The sequence below is a fragment of the Macadamia integrifolia genome, unplaced genomic scaffold, assembly GCF_013358625.1.
Source record: "Macadamia integrifolia cultivar HAES 741 unplaced genomic scaffold, SCU_Mint_v3 scaffold263, whole genome shotgun sequence".
NCBI lineage: Eukaryota > Viridiplantae > Streptophyta > Magnoliopsida > Proteales > Proteaceae > Macadamia > Macadamia integrifolia.
This window is the reverse complement of record NW_024868844.1, coordinates 338,947-359,142: the sequence shown is the minus strand read 5'-3', so window position 1 is coordinate 359,142 and position 20,196 is coordinate 338,947. Positions and strand designations below refer to the sequence as shown.

The window sequence follows — 20,196 nt, the reverse complement described above, 5'->3', positions numbered from 1 at the left end:
TTTTGGTGAGTAAAAATTCATTACCAAGTGAAAAGAAAAAGACTTACAGCCCCTAAAGAGGGGAGGGGGAGAGAACAAGACCAACTTAGGGAGAAAAGCTATTCCTGATGATGGAGCTGGGCAGCTCCCAAGAGTTTACAATATGTCTGTTTCTAGAGGAGAGGTTACAAGTGGAGGAAATCTGGGAAACCTTCATCTTGACAACAGAGAAGATGGAGCTCCAAATCTTATCAAGAGAGCGAGAGTTGGAGGTCCATTTCCTATGATTTCTTTCCATCCAGATCTGATTAATTGTTGTGCAAAAGGTGAGCTTCCCCACAATATCACAAATAGATTTTCCTTGGAAATTCATATCCATCCAAAATTCCAAATCCATTCTCTGTGAAAATGAAGAATTCTCTTGTTGACTGCCTAGCATTTATCCAAAATTCCTTTCCAGATGGAGGAGGAGACAGTGCAAGCAAAGAAGAGGTGCTCTATCGTCTCTAGCTCATTGCCGCAAAGAATACACATAGGATCAGCCGAAATGCCTCTCTGAATAAGGAAAGCTTGAGCGGGCAAGGAGTTAATGAAAACTCTCCAACCCATTAAACTTTGGCGGGGAATGTGATGGGGGAAGCCATGAAACTCTGGCGGGGAATGTGATGGGGGAACCATATAAGTCTGCGTCATGGAAATGTCGGGCCATGAATCCTGACAAACTCCCAAGCTGCCTTGGCAAAGAAGAGCTTAGAAGAGGAAGGCATCCAGTGAATAGTATCTTACCTCTGCTGATGGGAAACTGGAATGAGTTCCATATGTCTGCAAGTTAAGTAGAACTATGAGTCAGGGGGGACCAATTGTCAGAAGAAAAGATTTCAGCCACAAGGGCTTGTATAAGCCCAAGTTATAGATGTTTCTGGCACTTATAGTGTGGTATAAAATTCCTTTGTGGTGCCAGCCAAAGGAAGGTGCTTTCCCCATTGCCTATATGAGAGGAGATAGCTGATGAGATGGAGGGGCGGATAGCAATGATCTTGTGCAAAACCCATGAAGCATCATCCAGAATCTTCACTGTCCAAAAGGAGTCAGCTATAAGGGGGTTTGAGTATACCCATTCCACCCATATACTATTCTTATTGGAGATGATCTTCCAGGCCAACTTGATTATACCAGTCAGATTGAGCTCCTCGATCCTTCTCAAGCGTAAGCCCCCTTGAGCTTAGGCTGTTTCGAGTTTCCTTCATTTGTTATTGACTGGTTATCAGATGAACATTCATATTTATGACGAGCACTGTGTGCGAACCTTCTGTGAATTATGATTGACAACCAAGGACTAGTTAATTCCTTCAACAAAGCTTCTATTTTAAGAGGATGGCCATTAATTTCGATTACGGTTTTGTTAAGGAAGATGGGTGAAGGGATTCCCCCCTTCACCCATTACTTGAATCATATATGGGATTTCAGCCCATGTCTTCATAAAAGCCAACTTTCCATAGTTTGGGCCCATTTCTTCAAAAATGCCACAAATTATTTACACCTTGGTAGTTACCAAACAGTTCCTCATTTCATAGTCTACTATGTCTAATGTTGACCAAACAATTTTCATTTTTTGATCAAAAATAGTTTCCATTACAGATTTTTTTTAAATAGGTCATAAACAAAAATAAAAGATGATACCAAAGATGGCCTTAATTTTGTTAAAAATGAAAGCAGTACATAGAGAGCCAGGATTCCATAGAGACATACAGACCCAAAGCAGTCCATAACCAGAGCTCACAAAAAAAAACCAGAACTCTCCAAAAAAAAAAGGCCCCAACCCTCTTTACAATAGCAGAACACTACTTTAAGCTGAATATGACAATACTTTTGAAGATGATGGTTTGCAAAACTAGTTATTCCCAACGTGTACTCAAGTGTACTTTAAATCTTTAATATCTAATATATTCGTAAGGACATGTGCATGTATGTACTGCGGATTAATTCATCATCTTGGTCAACTTTCCCTACCTACTTTAATCTGCTTGGGCTAAGAGTGGTTTCAGCAGAAGTTTTATACTTGCTTCATATGATTGGAAGGGAAAATGTGGGGTTCCCAGAACCCAAAACCCAGTTGAGACCCTGTATTGCGGCCATCCTCACCCCTGAGTTAAGAAGTGTTTCAGCATGAGTTTATACTTGTTTCATACTTTCATATGATTTTGTCAGAACCCAAAAGCCACTCTAGACCTTGTACTGCAGCCGTCCTGAGACAATCCACTCGGAGCAGTGGAACATTCAGGTTTTCTTTTTCTAATGGCTTTGAATATCCACATTCTTCTAGTGAGCAAGGGAGTAAAGGGATAAAAGAGAGGATACGTTACACTTCGAAAGAAGATATAAGCCTGACCACAGGATAAAGAAGAGTGAAAATTCTGTTCTCCATGCTGATTCTCAAGTCAATTGCAGAAAAGAAATAGAAAACTCCGAAATCCAAACAGTACTATTAGTGGTAACTTGACAGAGGTTTGGCAGCTCTTAGATTATGGTGGTAACTGAGTGTCTCCAGTTGAATCAATGGAGATGATTAATTATTCAAGGGACAAGGGCAGGAGGGCCAATGCCAATTGATCTTGCAGAGAATGTGGATGGTGTGCACTCTGCAGTCTTTAGTTGAGTAGGGTGTCTCAAAGGAATGATTCCTGGTGTTTGGGCTTCCTTTTACAAGTCAAAATTTTTATTAAGAACAAGAAAAAGGCGACCCACAATAGAAGAACTGGCCAACCAAAAAAAGGCAGGTTACAAGCAGATCAAACACAAAGGAACAGCTCAACAGCATGAGAAGTATATAGGTACTCCAGGGCTTCTTATAGGTCTTTATTTTCTCATTTCTGTTTAATAAGTCAAGAATTTCATTGAAAACAAGAGAAAAGGGCCCAAAAACTGAACAAAAATGAGAATCAAACAAGAAATAACAGCATCAACTAACAGGAGACATGCCCACCCCCCGAATCAGAAAATGGCAAATGTCCATTCTTTTGGGTCTATTAATCACCACATAAGTAGGAATAGGAAAAGCATTGTTTTGTCCTCTTCTTCTTGGTCATTCTTTTACCCGTGGAGGGGGGGATTCTCACCCCTACCATCAACCTCTTACACTCAAATTAGTTCCTTCCAATATAAATAAAAAAATAACTTAGTTGATCAACACAGACAATGTGAATTGTGCATTTTATTCAGTTATTTGGCAAGTCAAAATTGCACAAGTATAACCAAAATTTTCAATTGGCATTAAAGCAGTACAAATGTTCCTATGTACTGGAACCGAAAGGAACAATTCAGGAAAAAAGAAGAATATCCCATACAGTTTCAGTTAAAATGAAGGATCAGGACTTCCAATAATGATAATTATTTAAGAGCAATAACCTGCAAAATGCGTCCAACTGTGCATGCAAAAGTTTGTTAGGAAGTGTCGATAATTCGCCAACATCTTTTGATGTATTGTAAAATGTAAGTTCTGGACCAATAGCCTGCAAAAGAAACAATACTGATAAAAAAATTAATGAAAACTGAAAATATAAGAAAAAAAAAAACTGAAAACATTTGATTAGCTATGGACAATGCTCTTGCTCTCAAGAAAACCAATGACCGAACCCTCTCCGACGGTTCCCCCGGTCGGAACCACACCTGATTGTAACCTCCTCTCCTCCCTCCCCTCTCTCATCACCTCCCAATCACCTCTGGCCCCTCCGCCTCTCCCTCCTCCTCCCTCTTCCACCCCCAAGCCACGGAACCTTGTAGCCTCTACCTCCTCTTCTTCCTCCCACTCCATTCCTTCCCTGCTGGACACTCCCTCCACTTCATTCCTCCCTCGGTCATCAACAACCTTCCTGTTGGCATCTCCCCCTCTGGGACCCTCAAGCTAGAAATTGCTAAATGGAAAAACTGTCTTATAGGACATTTTCTGGGTAGCGGTAGCCAGCCTCCTTTCCATATTGTCAAGGCTTCCTCTTCAAAAAATGGTGTACCAAGGGTAGACTCTCCACTTTCATGCTGGACAATGGCCTCTTCGTGTTTGACTTCTCCAACGAGACTACCGCCCTCGAGGGGGGCCCTTGGCAAGTAGGCCGCAAGCCCATCTTCCTTCAGCAATGGGATAAATATACCTCACAACAAGGTTGACTTCAGATCCATCCCCTTATGAATCACCCTCCCATCGCTGCCTTTACACTTTTGGTGCCCAGAAGGCCTCGATATCGTGGGATCTATTATTGGCAAGCCTCTCTTTTCGGATTTTCAAACTAAGACAATGGATATGCTCAAATCTGTGTCGAAATCACTGCCGAATGCATCCCGCCGGCCTCGGTTTCAATTTATGAAGATTAGGAACACTACTTCACTCAAGCAGTTAGATACGAGTGGCTCCCGCCCCACTGCACTTCATACAAGACATTCGGGCAACAAACGTCTTCCTGTATGGCCAAGGAGCCATCACCAACTCTGCTAGATCCCCTCTTGTTAAGCGTACTTCTCTGCCAGAGGAAACTCCAAGATCATCCCTCTAGGATTCACAGAAGACTCCGGCTCTGGAACCACAGCTGCAGCCGCAGCCACAACCATATGAAAGCCTCCGAAGGCTCTGATCCCATCATACAGGATGAAGGTATATGACAGATAGTTATCTATCGGGATGTATAATTTTATGCCTTTTGCTTATGAAGAGCACCAAAAGAAACAATAGGTCTTACTATCCCTTGCTATTTCCAAGGGAGTAACTGTATCTTGCTTGTGCTTAATCATCCCTTGATCCAGTGGTATACTCCCATGAAACCGAAGGAAAAAGTCGATTTGCCCTTCTGATGTCGACTTCCTCTGACAACAACTTAGACGACGAATCAGATGGCGGCTCCGATAGTCTGTTGTTGCTCTTTTTGGACCCTTCCTCTGCAAAAGCCGTAAGCCCCCCTGTGAACCTTCCTTCCATGCTTTCTGCCCCTTTTGTCACCCCTGCTGAACTTGCTTTCCCTCCCTCTTAGCTCTCCTCTGATGTTTTAACCTCTTCTTCTCACCCCTTTGGTGGCCCTACCTTGTCTTCTGCCGAAGCATCTCTTCACGTCAGCTCTAACCATTCCTTCCTTGGGCCTCTCTTGAACCGCTTTACCTCTATCGGCCTAGGGCTCAACCAAGCCCATGTCTAACCATCCAACCCATCTTTTGTTTTGGACCCTTTGCCACATCCTAGGCCCACTTCCGCCTTTAAAGCCCAGCTTTCCTCCCTGAGCCCTGGCCCTTTGCCAAACATCTCCAGTCCCTTTGACCCGACTCCGACGATTGGATCCATCTCGACCCATGTCCACTCGCCCGCCCATCTCACTCGTCCTCACGCCCAATGCTTGCTTCGTCTCCTCAAACCTTCGACCTTCATCCATATGTTCGGCCGCCACCCCCCCACCTCCCTAATTCTTCGGTCACCACCTCTCGCGACCTTTACTTGCTCCACTAGCCCCCTCCTTATCCCTCCGCCCCTTGCCCCTCTTACAGACCTTCCGCTTGCCCCTGGTTTTCCTGCACCATCACGCCTGCAATTCTGCCTCGACTGCGACCATCTCTGCAATCTCAGCCACGTTTGCCACAGCCTTTGAAGGCGTCAGCACCAGCTCGCCTTCCACTAATCCTCTTGCCCCCTTGCTAGTCTCGTCTGCGATCAATGGAGTCCATCCGATCTCCCTCGCCATGTCTACTTTCACCTCTGAATGAGCCAACTCCAGTTCGTCTTCCTCCGCCCTTCTTGAGACCTATCTGAATTGCCCTAACTCTGTTGCTATTGGCACCCTGCCAATCACTCTTGTTCTCTCCAATGCCCCTGAAGCCGACGACCACGTTACCTCCTTTGAAGGCGTCATCACCACATCCTCTCCCTTTGCAAACAAGAATGGCTCGTCTCTGGTTCGACTATAGAACCCCTGCGTCCCTGAAGCGGCCTTCTCCCTAGGCCCCTTGTCTAGTTCGAAGGACCCCAAGATTACAGAGAACACCTTGGTTGGAATTACTAATAGCATGCAGCCACCTGAGCACTGGATCCTCCCCTGCCTTCTGAGGAGTGCTCCGCTGACCTCCCAGGTGGCAACCTCACCTCCCCTGTGTCCCGGCCTCCAATTTCCCACTAGCACTGCCACCAACTTGCCCTCCACCCCTGGGCATACTTCCCTTCCCCTCTGCCCCCCCCCCCTTAGTTGGCCCCTTGGTCTTTGCGCCTGCATGGGCTTTATGCTCCATTTGGCTAATCCCCCTCCCCTTGTTTCTCTTTCCTTTTTGTATATTCTTCCTCTTGGTATTGTATTATTTATTCATCCAAAAAAAAAAACACAAATATGTTACAACTTTAAAATTTTGGTCTTGCTTGTTAACCATTGACTACCAATTATAATGAAATTCACAGGTGTGCACTTTGCTTTCGCCTTTGTTGTTCATTTTTTTCACCTCTGTTCTTCAATTTTCTTCCGTCCTTTTCTTGTTACTACTATGTCTACCAATTGAAACAGCCATCTTTATTTCCTATTTACATTTCTTGACAGCTGAAGTGTCTGCATAGATTATATGACATGCCCGTTGCACAGATTTTTAAAGGTCAGTGTGCTAAACACCTATCAACAACTTTTTGAGATAAAATTTCATTCACATTCTTTGAAATAAAATTCATGTTAATGCCACTTACATAAAACCCTGGAAGTAAAGTAATAATGGAACCAAGCAGAGAGCAATAAAAATTTACTGAAATCAAGCAGAGGAGCAATAAAAACCACTAATTATTTCAGTATCTACAAATCCATAGAAAGAAAGGTAGTACTTGACCTGCAACTCAATAGTTAACTCTGTAGAGCTATCAGCTACAATATTTTGCATTGCTACACTGTTAGTCCTTTCCTCTGACGAGTTACTGGGAGTACCATCATTCTCACTCTCCAAGAATACATGATCATCTTCAGAAGCTGAATAGCTACTGTTGACCCCCAATACAATACAAGAATCCAAATACAACCCATTCTGCACCAAAAAGTATGCAACAAGATCAATGACAAAGTTCTTAGCCACTGATATTTGGAATATTTCATCAACAAAAGCTAGAGATTATGAAAATACCAATGTTTATGGAATACACTGTACCTTAATACAGACATTTTTAAATTGAAATCTTTTCCCATCTCCCACGTAGATTATAGCTTCTGTGCTAGGACTAGAGAGATTGAAACCACGTCTGTTTTGTAAATATAAATTTCCACCTTTACCATCATAAATAAAATGGTCAATTTTTTCATCATCAACAATAAGAGGTCTCTGAGGTGAGAGTGAGAATTCAGAAGACGGCTGATTAAAAGTTGGTTGATCCAAAATAATCGCATCAACCGCATTGAGAGGATTCTCATCTTCTTCATTAGACAGCGTACTGCGAACTGTTGGAACAAAAAACTCGACAACTGCAAGTAGAAAATCAAGTGCAACTAGCAACTGCGGTCTTTGAATGCATAATGATACAGTGGTTGTTGACTCGCTAAACTTGGCATCAAGAATAAGCATTGTAGGTACTGGGTTTACAACGCTTTCATTCAAGGCATTTTTATCTGTATGTACCAGTTGTTCATTACCATCATCAGTGACATACTGATGGGTACTATACCCAATACTCTTGGATTTTCCTATTGCCAGTCTAAATTCTTGCTGAGTTCCCTCACGATCATCCATGACAGTGAAATCCTTTAGTGTAGCTGAAAGAAAGCCCTCACCAAGAGTATTAGACTTGTAGAAAATCCATCCACCACTCACCTGTCAACAAGAAGATGGTATAAACTAGCTTTCCATATATCAAAATAGGAGTTTATTTGACTACAGAATTCCAAAAAATGACAATCAGGCAATTTCCTTAAAACTTTCAAACCTATCAGCAGCGGAAAAATCACAAAAATAATGGCAGTATTCCTGATTTCCTGATTAAAATGAACCAGTGCCCAAACACCCCCATCATAAAATAAAACCTATGTTGTGCTTTAAACTTACCACATTTTATGAGCATGAAAATGTAATTGTCATCAGCATGAATTGCCCGCTATTGAGTTTTGTCAGCATGAATTGCCCCTAGGAGATGCCTTAACAAATATTTTCAGAATACTTGATACTGTGGTGATTCAGTAGTACCTGGTGGTTATTCAGGACACCTTAGTGGTGATTCCAAGGTAATCATTCAGGTGGGATTCCTGAAATACATATCTTCTTTATCCTATACATCCAATCAATTCTCAGGTCAGTTCTGAAACTACTTTACCTTGCACATTCTAGTTTATAGCTTCTGTTTTAATTTAGTCAATTGGCATTCTATTTCTTGTGACTTGTTTCCATTTGTCTTCTTCTATTTTCTGTTCTGAACATCAGTTCTGAGTTATGGTTTGATTGCTAGTTCCAAGTTATTCTTTTTCCATCAATTTCTAAAGATACATAGTTCTAGTCTACTTTCCTAATTCTTGAATTTCTGAGTTAGCTTTCTGGTTTCTGATTTTAGTTAGCTTTCTGGTTTCTGATTTCTATTCCTTGTTTTGATTTCAGTTACTGTTTTCCCAGCTTATTCAATCCCTTAAATAGAACTGTTCTAGTTGCCTAAACTTCTGATTTGATAGATGAGAACAAGAGACTAAGAGAATGATTTGGCTTGTATTGAATGACAGAGGCCTTTCTTATTTATAGAGTCGATAACGGATTACAAATAAGGAATCCATATAGCCGACCTCATCCAGCTGAGATTTTCCTATTCTGCTGGTGCTGGGCTTCTGTTCTTTTACTTTCATTTTATTTTCTTTTGACTATCTTTTCTCATATTTTGTTTTTGCCCGGATCCATGTAGCCAATTGCCGATCCCATTAAGTTGGCTTAAGGCTGAGTTTGTGTTGTTGTTGTTGTATATAAATATATATATATATATACCACTTGCATCTCATTCTTACCATCATTTTGTGATCATAGCAACACCGGCATTTAAAAGGTCAACAAAAGGGACTTGTATGAATACTTGAAAAGTAACAAAAAAAATGAGTTTGGAGACTTGAGCAGGCAATGAGAAAGCAGGGTGGTGCACCAATTTATTTCATTAACATTATGAAGACACAAATTTATTTATGGCCCTTTTCATGACATGACACTGTGGATGTAGAGGCAGAAACTATGAACCACTGAGATGTAGGATAATGTGTCAATTTTGAGCTTTAACAAAAAGTGGACTTGAAACTTCAGAACAGAGAAAGTGAAGATGACCTGCCTCAACGTGATAAAAACAGCTCTCAACAAGGCATGAAAGAATAGAAAAACATACATAGGCCAACCCTAAAAGCCCAAGAAGAACCTAGGGAATTCTAGAGAAAGGAAACAAAAAGCAGGAACCAGCCTTTAAACTTTATTTATCCAAAACAATGCAGATCCAGTGTTAAGACTTCATAATGCTGAAATAAAGGATTCTAACTCCATGATTCTACATTAAGAATTTGAATGATTTCCCAAACAGCCTCCCCCTTTCTTTGAATCCCTTTTGCTAGCTCCAGAGTTTTGACCTTTGGGCATTATCCACTTAGAAGCAAATATTTCCAGCTGACCTGATAGTAATAGTAGTATGGAGTGATCTAGTAAATATTTGACTCCTTGGGATAAGTCGGACTCAACCAAGTTTGACCTGCATGGCTACCTGAACTCCGGCTTAGGGCTGAGCCTTCGGCCGGGGCCTCCCCCTGCCAGAAACCCCTTCCGCCACCTCTGTTGCTCCCTCTTCCTCTCCCCCTCTGCCTCCCCTGACCTCCCCACCCCCCTCCTCTTGGAGTCCCCTGGAACTCCCATTTTAAGCATTCGCTTTCAGCCCCTGCCGAGAGCCTTCCTCTTCATTTTGTCCCCCGTCCCCAGAGGTGATTCCCGAGTAGCCATCTGCCCCAAGGGTCTTCTAGACTCCGAGGCATCGCATTGGAACAATTCCCTCTTGGGTCAATTCCTTGGAAAACAGACACCCTTACACATTGTGAAGCTGTCCTTATTGACACAATGGAGACCTGTTGGAGCAGTGGACATTTTTCTTCCGGACCATGGCATTTTTTATGTTTCGGTTCTCTGAGGAACAAGATCGCCTGAGAAGCCTTGAGGGAGGCCCATGGCTTGTCGGACATACCCCCATTTTCCTCAAAGGCATCGGCAGCTGCAGCTGCAGCTCCACTGAGCAGATTTCACCACCAATCCTATCTGGGTCTCTCTCCCTGGACTCCCCCTCTTCTGGTGTGTTGCGGGATTGAGAGTTGTAGGATTGGTCTTCGGCACCCCCCTTTGAATTGATGCCCAAACGAATAAGAAGGATAGGCTTGCGTACGCTCGGATCCGTGTCGAGGTTAAGGCTGATGAAGAGCTTCCCTCCTCTGTAACGATCCAAGATGGCGACGAGTTTATTTTCATCAACAGGTCTTGTACGATTGGAAACCTCCCCGCTGCCATGACTACAAGGTTTTTGGCCATGACTTCAACTCTTGCCCTCAGGAGGCTGCCCCTTCGCAAGAAGATGTTACCTTATTTACAGAGCTAGAAAAATCGGTTGGCCTCCGAGAACGATCAAGAATGTCCGAACCAGGACTCCAACCTTCTTTTCGTTCTTCGACTAGAGGTCGAGTAAGAGGCTGCACTCAACGTAGAACCTTCTTGAGGGCTACCGCTGCAACTCCCGGCAAGATTCCCACGGGTAACCCATCGGTCCTTGGTAGAACTTTAACTGCTGGTCAAACTCGGTTTCCTATTTTGGCTAATGCGACTAGTTTCCTAGAAAATCCGCCCCCGCCAGAAGATGGTGACATCGATGGGTGCGAACCCTCTCTTATCGGTTCTACTACGAACGGTTCTACCCAAGGATTAAAGTATCGGTATCGATCGCCGTATCGGTCGGTCAAAATTAAGATACGTATCGGAGGGTATCGTATCGTATCGGAGATACACTAAGATACGCTAAAGATACACACATAAATGGATAGAAAACATTTTTTTAAACACTTTTGCATAAAGAATTTGTTAAAAAAAGCTATTGATAATATGTATTATGCATAAACACTAAATTGAGGGTATCGTACTAAGAATTCAAGGTCTGTAGTCCCATAAATGTAAAATTCTTGTTCCCAACTTTGATTTCCACTTTAGTTGGAGAGAAATATGGCTGACAGCAACTTTGGAACAAAAACCCTTCAAAAAATCGTTTTTTTTCTGAAAAATTACCCATATTGGCCATTATATGACCGTAGCGCCGATACGTATCGATACTCACCGATACGTACCGATATATATATCGATACTCACCGATACGTGCTGATATATACCGATACGTACCGATCGATACATACCGATACTCACCGATAAGTACCAATACATACCGAAACGTACATTTTACCTCAATTTTATATTTTTCATAGAGTCGTATTGAAGCATGTCGTATCGTATCGATGTATATTAGTGGTGTATTGATGCATATCGGTATGTATTATAGGATATATATCGATACGAAATGATTTAAAAAATTCAATGCATCGTATCGGTGTGTATCGTATCGACCGACTAAATTTAAGATACGTATCGGAGGGTATCGTATCGATATCGGAGATACTTAAAACCATGGTTCTACCCCTCCTCAGACACATCCTCCTCCTTTGAAGAGGATCTGGCACAATCCTCTAGCATCGAGTCCGATGAGAGTTCCTCGGATTCAGACAGTGACAACTCCTCTGCATCTTCTGCTTCTAAACTGCCTCTGCCGAAGTCACCATCACCGCCCTCCCCCTCGAAGCGAGCCAGTGATCCATCCATTTGGTCAACTAAGGAAGTGGATGCCCCCCTTTTGAGATCTGATATGTCACGGCTTGCAACTGTTACTCCTTTTAGGCCCATTTCTCTAGATCCAGCGTCCCAGACCAGGCCCATTGCTCCCACTGACATTATATCCCTCAACCGTGTGAGCCCACCATCTGGCCTAGCCCAAGTCCTTCAAGCCCTCCTTCTGGCCAGGCCCCTCTGCCCATCAATCCCTTGCCTCCAGCCCAGACCCAAAACCTGAATCAAATCCCCAACTCCCTCGCTGCCAACTTAAACCCCTCTTCCCTGGGTACGGATTCGGATCGTCAGGTTCAGTCTTCGACCCATCTAGGCTTTTCTTCCTCGCCCTACTGCTCCACCTTTCTTTCCAAGGGAAAAAAGAAAAAAATGAGCAAGCGTCAGTCCACCTCTAAGCCAACTGTCCTACCCCCTGACCGTAGCCTTTCCCTTGCTCGCACCTCCCCAACTCCTCGCTCCTACCAGAGGAGAAGTAAATCTCGTCCTGTGACGGAAGCCCACCACCCCTCTGGGGAGTAGTTGACGCCTTCTCCCATTTTTTCCTAATGTCCCACGGCCTAGTGTGGAACTCCAGGGGCCTCAAATCATGCCGCAGTTCGATCTCTCATAAAAGAATTAAGGCCCTCTTTTTGCTGTCTACTTGAAACCCATGTTAAGGAGTCTTCTTTGGCCAGAATTGTAGCCTCCTTTGCCCCTAGTTGGCTTTTCCTCTCTAATCACTCTTCTCACCCCAATGGGCATATTTGCTTCTTGTGGGATAAAGAAAAGCTGAATGTCTCCCTTCTTTCCTCCTCATCCCAATACATGCACCTTTCAATTCAGATGCTTACTGCAGTACCTCCTTTCTTACTGCATTCTATGCCTCTAACAGGGCGGCTGTCAGAGAAAGTCTATGAAATGACATTAGACTGATAGCAAATCAGTCTGGCTCTCACCCTTGGGGGATCTGTGGGAATTTTAATGTGGTCAGCTACTCCCATGAGAAACAAGGAGGGGGGGGTCCTCAACACTGCTAGTACTGAGGCTCTCAATGCTTGTATAGAAGATATCAAAGTTAATGACCTTAGATGGTCTGGAAACCATAGTTATTAAGGCGTTGGCTAGGCATTGATGCGGTCCAAAGGTCGTAAGGCAGTAGCACATATTAAAGACATCACATAAGGCGACCACATCTTGAGATAAGGCGCTATAAGGCGTCGCCTCAGACACCTTATACACAAAGCAGGCGCCTTATGAACATTTTAGAATTTAATACTTTTTAAAAACTACTTTAGATAGATTCCAAATATCGATTTTTGATTGGTAGGTGTATGGGCGTGAATGCACTTGAGATGCATGGGATCAGCTTCTAACAACTAAAGTACTCCACCAAAAAAACCAAAACACGATTCTCACAAAGGGTTTGGACATTTGAGTCAAGGGTTTAGAGAAGGAAGAACCAGGCGACCAATCATACCCCCCCAGGAACTCATTCGATGTTGCTCTGGCTTCTTCTTTCTTCTCCAGCAGCAGTGAGGTTACTCCGGCGAACAATCGTATCCCCTCAACAGGTACGTTTTTGGTTTTTTTTTTTTTTCTCATCTTATTTCTTGTTCATGCTATGGTGAGTGTTTTTCTCTTCTTTTTTTTTCTTCTCGCTTCTTTCTTCTTCTTCTGATACAGTACCTTTTTTTTTCTTCCTCTTCTATTCTTCACTTCTTCATATGGTACCCTTTTTTTTTTTTAAATTCTGTCCTTCACTCTTCTTTTGAGCTCTGTACCCTTTTTTTTCTCTTCTTTCTTCTCCCTTCTTTCTTCTTCTGTTCATCATACACTACAGTACCTTTTGTTCTTTTCTTTTTTCTTTCTTCTGCACTTCAGTTCTTCACTCTTCTTTAGCCTTCCGGTTATCTTAACTCTGTGTCTATCTTCTTTCTTCTTTTTTTTTCCTTCTTTCTTCTTCATTCTTCTTCATTCTTCTTCATTCTTCATACAAACTACCTGTTTTTTTTTTCTTCTGTTCTTCACTCTGTTGAAGACTACGGTGAGCTATCTCTTCTTTTTTTTTAAAAAGGTTATATGTATGTATAATGTATAAACCCCCCCAATCAATTTTACAAGTTTTGAGTTAAGAAATTTGAGCTTTTCAAGAGTTTTGATGATGTTGGGCTGTGAATATGGTATTGGTATTCGAGAATTGATTTCCTTTTTCTTCTTTACCTAGTTTTGTTCATCTTTCTTCTCACATGTGATATTTACTCCCTCTTTTCTTCTATTATTCCCATTCTTCCTACTGCTTATTATTTCTACTAATCTGTCGTTCCCTCTATTTCCTTCCAAGTTTGAGATTGCCATTAAGTATGTCATCAGTTGCTAAATTGCCTTTTGTTCTTAATTTGCCCTATTTTGATTTCAGTTTTTAATTCTGTTTGCTAGTTCTCAGCTCTAGTTTAGTCAGTGTTTTCAAAAGCCTAAAACAAATCAATCTTCTAGTGTCTTTCTTCAACATTTTTTATAAATTTCTGTGTTCTAATTTTGATTTCAAATTAGTGTTTAAGGTTCAGAATATGGTTAATATCTAAATCAGTTCATTATTTTGTTGCCCTTTGAGCCTTTCAAAGATTCTTACCATTGAATTCTGTTCTTAGTCTGAATTCAGCTTCCTTCTTAAAGTTGGATTTTCCATTAGAAATCTGTCCATGAAACTTAATTCATCTTTTGCGGCTCTATTCTACTAATTGATTTTACCATTCAATCAAAATTTTCAGCACTATCTGATTTTTTTTTTTCCACCTTCCATGTTTGTGTGACTATTATTCTATTTTTTCTAATGTGCAATTGTATATCATTGTATCTATAGACAAAAGTTTTCATCTACTCATCTATGGAAACAGTTGGTGGCAGTAGTGGGGGTGAAAATACAAGTATTGCATAGTCAACGATTGATCCAAGCAAGGACCCAAAAAAGAGAGCTAAATTAAATGATTATGTATGGAAATACGGGTATTGGCCTGACATATTAGACAGAAATTGGATTAAGTGTACCCTTTGTGGGAAGGATGTCAATGGAGGAATAAAACGATTGAAGCAACATCTTATTGGTGGCTATGGAGATGTAACCAAGTGTGTAAAAACAACAGAAGCAATCGCTAAAGAGATGAGAGATGCAATCTTGAAGAACCAGAGGAAGAGGAACCTTGATTGTTTGGATGATTTAGATGTTAGTGATGGACTAGTTTTACCTGCAGAAGTAACGGAACCACAACAGAATACAGTATCCGATTTGGGGGTCTCATGTCCTATCCCTAGCTCTGGGACAGCTTCAAGAAGAAATAAAGCTATCATTCAGACACAATCCAAACAAGAGGTCCCATGGATAAGCATGTGAGGAGGACTCTTGAAGAAGTGGTTGCAAAAAGGCAGGATAAATGTCCATATCAGACAACAATATAGAACCGTGTAAGAGGAGAAGAAGAAAGAGATTAACTTCGTTCTTACTTTGCAAGGTGGGCTTATAAAAGCAGTGTTCCATTTAATGCTTTAAAGTTAAGGAGTTTTGAGGAATTGGTAGAGGCTATTGGTCAATATGGACCAGGTTTCAAGCCCCCTTCATTTCATGACTATAGGGAGCCTCTATTGAAGTCTGAAAATGATAAAATTGGTGAATTAAAGGTGAAGTAAGTATAAAGGATACTGGAGGAAATATGGGTGCACACTCATGTCTGATGGGTGGACAAACAAGAGAGGAAGGCACCTAATTAACTTTCTTGTCAACTGTCCGGAGGGGACTTTTTTTTTTTTTTTTGGAGTCTATGGATGCATCCAACCAATCACAAACAACTGAAATGTTATTTAAGCTACTTGATAGTAAGGTTGAAGAGATTGTTGAAGATTATGTGGTTCAAGTAGTCTCTGACAATGCTGCCAACTATGTTGCAGCTAGTCGACTACTAATGGAGAAAAGGAAGAGGTTGTTTTGGACTTCATGTGCAGCTCATATTATAGACCTTATGATGGAGGATATAAGCAAATTGTGCTCATATAAGTCTGTTATATCGAAGGGCAAAAAATTAACTGCATTCATCTACAGGCACGCTTGCCTTCTTGATGCTATGAGGCAAAAAACAGGGGGAGATTTAGTGAGGGCTAGAGTGACTAGATTTTCCTCTTCATTTTTAACACTCCAGAGCTTATACAAGCACAAGAAATCTTTGAAAAAATTATTTGTTGATGATGAACGATCCCATTCTAAGCTTTGCATCTACAAAGGCAGGGAAGAAAGCTTCTAAGACAGTGTTCTAGATTTTCCTCTTCATTTTTTTAACACTCCAAAGCTTATACAAGCACAAGGAATCTTTGAAAAAATTATTTTTTGATGATGAACGGTCCCGTTCTAAGCTTTGCATCTACAGAGGCAGGGAAGAAAGTTTCTGAGACAGTGTTAGCTACAACGTTCTGGAATGGTGTGATGGATTGTATAAGAACATCACAGCCTCCTCTTCAACTCTTGAGGATAGTGGACGGTGATGAGTTGCCTACTATGCTTGAAATATATATGGCAATGCAAGTGACAAAGAAGAACATCAAAAAAAAATTTGGAGACAATGCAAGGAAATGGAAGAAAATCATAGGGATTGTTGATTACTATTGTGAGACTATGATGGATCAACCAATATATTTAGTTGTCTTTTTCCTCAATCCAAACAAGTTCTTTAAGGCAGTAGCAGATGATCCAGATAATGAGATGGCCCTTGCCCATAAAGCAAGTGATGCCTTCAATGATGTTCTTACAAGGCTGGTGCTTGATGAGACCTTGCAAGATAAGATCATTCCCCAGGTTGAAATTATACCTATGCTAAAGAAAGTTTTTCAAAGGACATGGCGATTAGACAAAGGGACAAGTTGAATCCTAGTAAGTATATTTCCTTTCAAAGTTTTAATTAGTTTAGAACTTTGTATGTTGATTTTTTACTTAACCTATTATTTTCATATTATATATTTATAGTCTCTTGGTGGTCCCGACATGGAAGTTCTGCTCCTGACCTTACAAAAGTTGCATTGCGCATACTTGGTCTTTGTTGCTCCTTCCGGTTGTGAGCGCAATTGGAGCACATTTGAATTTGTGAATATTGAGTTCTAAGTACCTGCACTTTACTTAATATGATTTTATTGAAGATAACCTCATATTATTAATGTTTTTCAGATTCACACCAAGAAGAGGAATAGGTTAGAGCATCAACGATTAAATGATCTTCTCTACATTCAGTATAATCGCTGACTTCAAGTAAGGTTTCAAGAAAGAAAAGAACAAAACAGAAACAACAATCCATTGTTGCTTGATGAGCTAAATTGGAGTAGGGAGTGGATGATTGGTGAATCAGACGATAAATTAGTTCAACCTGAGAATGATCTCACTTCGAGAGATGTTGATAGAGCATTTGGGGCATCTTCATCATATCAAGGCCACAGTAGACCAAGGAGGGCTCTAGCATCTACTAGTGGATCCAATTTGTGCCATACCCGACATGGCAAGAGGGTTGAGCTTGAGGATTCTTCAGATGAAGAAGTGGATAAGATGAGTGAAGAGGATGTTCATGATGATGAAAACATTGAGGACGATTATGGCATAGCTCCAAATGAAGCAGGTCAGCAACAGAATGCAAAAGAAGAAGAAGATTTTAATTTAATTACTGATTTAGATTGAACTTTGAGTATTTTGAGTCTTTGAACTTTGAAGTATTTTGAGTCTTTGAACTTTTTAAGTATTTGACTTTGACTGTTTACTAAATTTTTAGCATTTTAGTTTATTTTATGTTTTTTCTTCATTGAAGATTTTTAGAATGATTCAGAATCCCCAAGTTAGTCATACTTCTCATCCATTTAATTTGGCATCTCAATTTTTACTTTAGATATTTTTTAATTCTAAGTTCTTAGTTACTTCTTTGACAGTACTAAAAATATAGTGGATGACCTTAGGGCTTAGGCACTCATTTTGGTATCATAGAGGTAAGTATAATAAATACTTGTATATTTTAAGTCTTCTTTTCTTTATATTTATGATTTTGTTTTATAATTATGTATTTATATTATATGTTAATATGTTATGATGATTGATGATTGATGATTGATGAAGATGAACTTAGTTTATTTACTTTATTGATGAATATCTTGTATTGGTATGAAGTATGAACCTTTAATATTTATTTGGCATATGAGTAATAGGATTCAACTAGGATTTGAGTCAAATAGAATGATTTTATAAAAAAAATTACAGAGGAACGCTTTAGTCAATAAGGCGACGCTTTATGCCCGCCTTATCGCTAAGGTGCTCTAAAAGACCCTCAAATGCCTCCGTCGCCTTACCGCCTTAATAACTATGCTGGAAACAAATTCACTTGGAATAATAAAAGATTAGGGCAATCCCGCATTGCTTGCAAGCTTGACAGAATTCTAGTGAATAAAGCCTCGCTTACCTCCTTCCCATCATCCCATGCTTCCTTTGAGACTCCTGGTATCTCAGACTATGTCCCATCCTCCTTACCATCCACCCCTAAATCTCCTTTGGCCCAAAACCCTTCAAATTTTTTGACATGTGGACTTCTCACCTGGATTACCCCTCCATTGTTAAGGAAGCATGGCTGAAACCTGTCAATGCCTTCTCCACCTCTTTTTAGCCTTGGCCAAAAAATTGAAAAATGTCAAGATTGCCCTCAAAGATTGGAACACTAACTCCTTCGGGAATATTTCTTCTCAAGTCACTGTGTGCAAGAACAAGCTCTCATCCATTGAGATCCAGCTGCAATTACATCCCCTCAATCTTTCTCGGGCTGAAGATAAGAAATTTGAGTCTACTAATCTCTCCTCCTCCTTGGCCTAGGAAAAGAGTTTCCTCAAGCAAAAAATCCAAAATCAATTGGTTGGAGCTTGGAGATTCAAACACAGTCTATTTCCACAGATCAGTGAAAGCAAGAAATAATTCAATTCCATCCTCAAGCTGAATCTTTCTGATGGAACCCAAGTTCACAAAGTTAATGAGATCAAGAATGAGGCGGTTAACTATTTTAAGAATTTGCTTAATCCTGTTCCAATTTCTGCAGCTCAAATCCCTAATGGTCTCTTGAATAAGTTCATCCCAGATTCCATGTCTGGAATGCTTATGGCTATCCCCACTGATGATGAGATTTCAACCACCATCCTCTCCCACAAAGCAAACAAAGCGCCGGGCCCAATGGATTCAATATAGGACTTTTCTCCTCCTCTTGGGACCTTGTCAAAGAGGACTTGATTAAGGCTGTAAAGAGTTTTTTCTACAACCCAAGTCAGGTTAATGGGATTAGTCACACTTTCCTATGTCTTATCCCTAAAGAGGAGGGGGCGGATACAATGACAAACTTCAGGCTTATCTCCTTATGCAATCTCCTATACAAATTCATTGCAAAGATCCTTGCAAACAGACTCAAGCAAGTGGTACTCTTTGGTTAGCAGCAACCAATCAGCCTTCATTCCAGGGAGGAGCATAGGGGATAACATTATTCTTTGTCATGAAATGCTTAGAGGCTTTGAAAGAAAGGCCCACTCTCCAACTGCCCTGATGAAAATTGGCATCCATAAGGCCTTTGACTCTCTTAGATGGGACTACATCATTTCGGTCTTACCCAGTATGGGATTTCCTCTAGTTTTCTACAATTGAATTCACCATTGCATAGCTTCCCTACGCTTCTCTGTGTTGGCAAATGGCAGTCCGGCTGGATATTTCTCCTCCTCAATGGGAATCAGACAGGGATGCCCTCTTTCCCCTTACATCTTATGTTTAGCCATGGAAGTTCTTTCCAGAAACTTACAAATGGCCACAGATCAGAGCCTCATCTCTACTATCACCAAGTGTAAAGCTTCAAAATTTACCCAGCTTGCTTTCGCTAATGATTTGATGATATTCTCTGAGATGTTTAAACCACTTTGCAGCCATGTCGGGTCTCCGTATCAATTCATCCAAGTCTCTCATACTTTTAGCTGGAATTTTAGACTCAAAGAAAGCTTCCCTGCTTCTTCAAACTGGTTTTAGTTTAGGCCATCTCCCGGTGAAGTATCTGGGACTCCCTCTCATTCCATCCAGGCTTTCTGCTCACCACTGCACTCCTATGCTTGATCTCATCAGGAAGAGGCTCCAACTCTGGAAAGGCAAGCTTCTATCCTTTCTTGGTCGGCTAAAGCTCATCAGATCCGTTCTCCAAGCCTCCGACGTTTATTGGTCAGGAATTTATGGGCTTCCGGAATCCATTATAGCCAAGCTTGAATACATCTTTGCTGCTTTCCTGTGGAAAGGAAGTGAATGTTCCAGATTCCTTCACCCCATCAGTTGGGCTACAATTTGCCTCC

General features: G+C 41.2%; 1 protein-coding gene across 1 annotated transcript in view; it reads right to left on the bottom strand.

Moving 5' to 3' along the window:
• LOC122066914 overlaps positions 1-20,196 on the bottom strand; it is a 179,474-nt gene that overhangs the window by 95,617 nt on the left and 63,661 nt on the right. The window contains exons 29-31 of the mRNA XM_042630743.1: positions 7,123-7,779; positions 6,811-7,002; positions 3,385-3,488 (exon numbers count right to left, since the gene is read on the bottom strand). Of these exons, the coding sequence (XP_042486677.1) occupies positions 3,385-3,488; positions 6,811-7,002; positions 7,123-7,779 (953 nt within the window). The remainder of the gene's footprint in view (positions 1-3,384; positions 3,489-6,810; positions 7,003-7,122; positions 7,780-20,196) is intronic.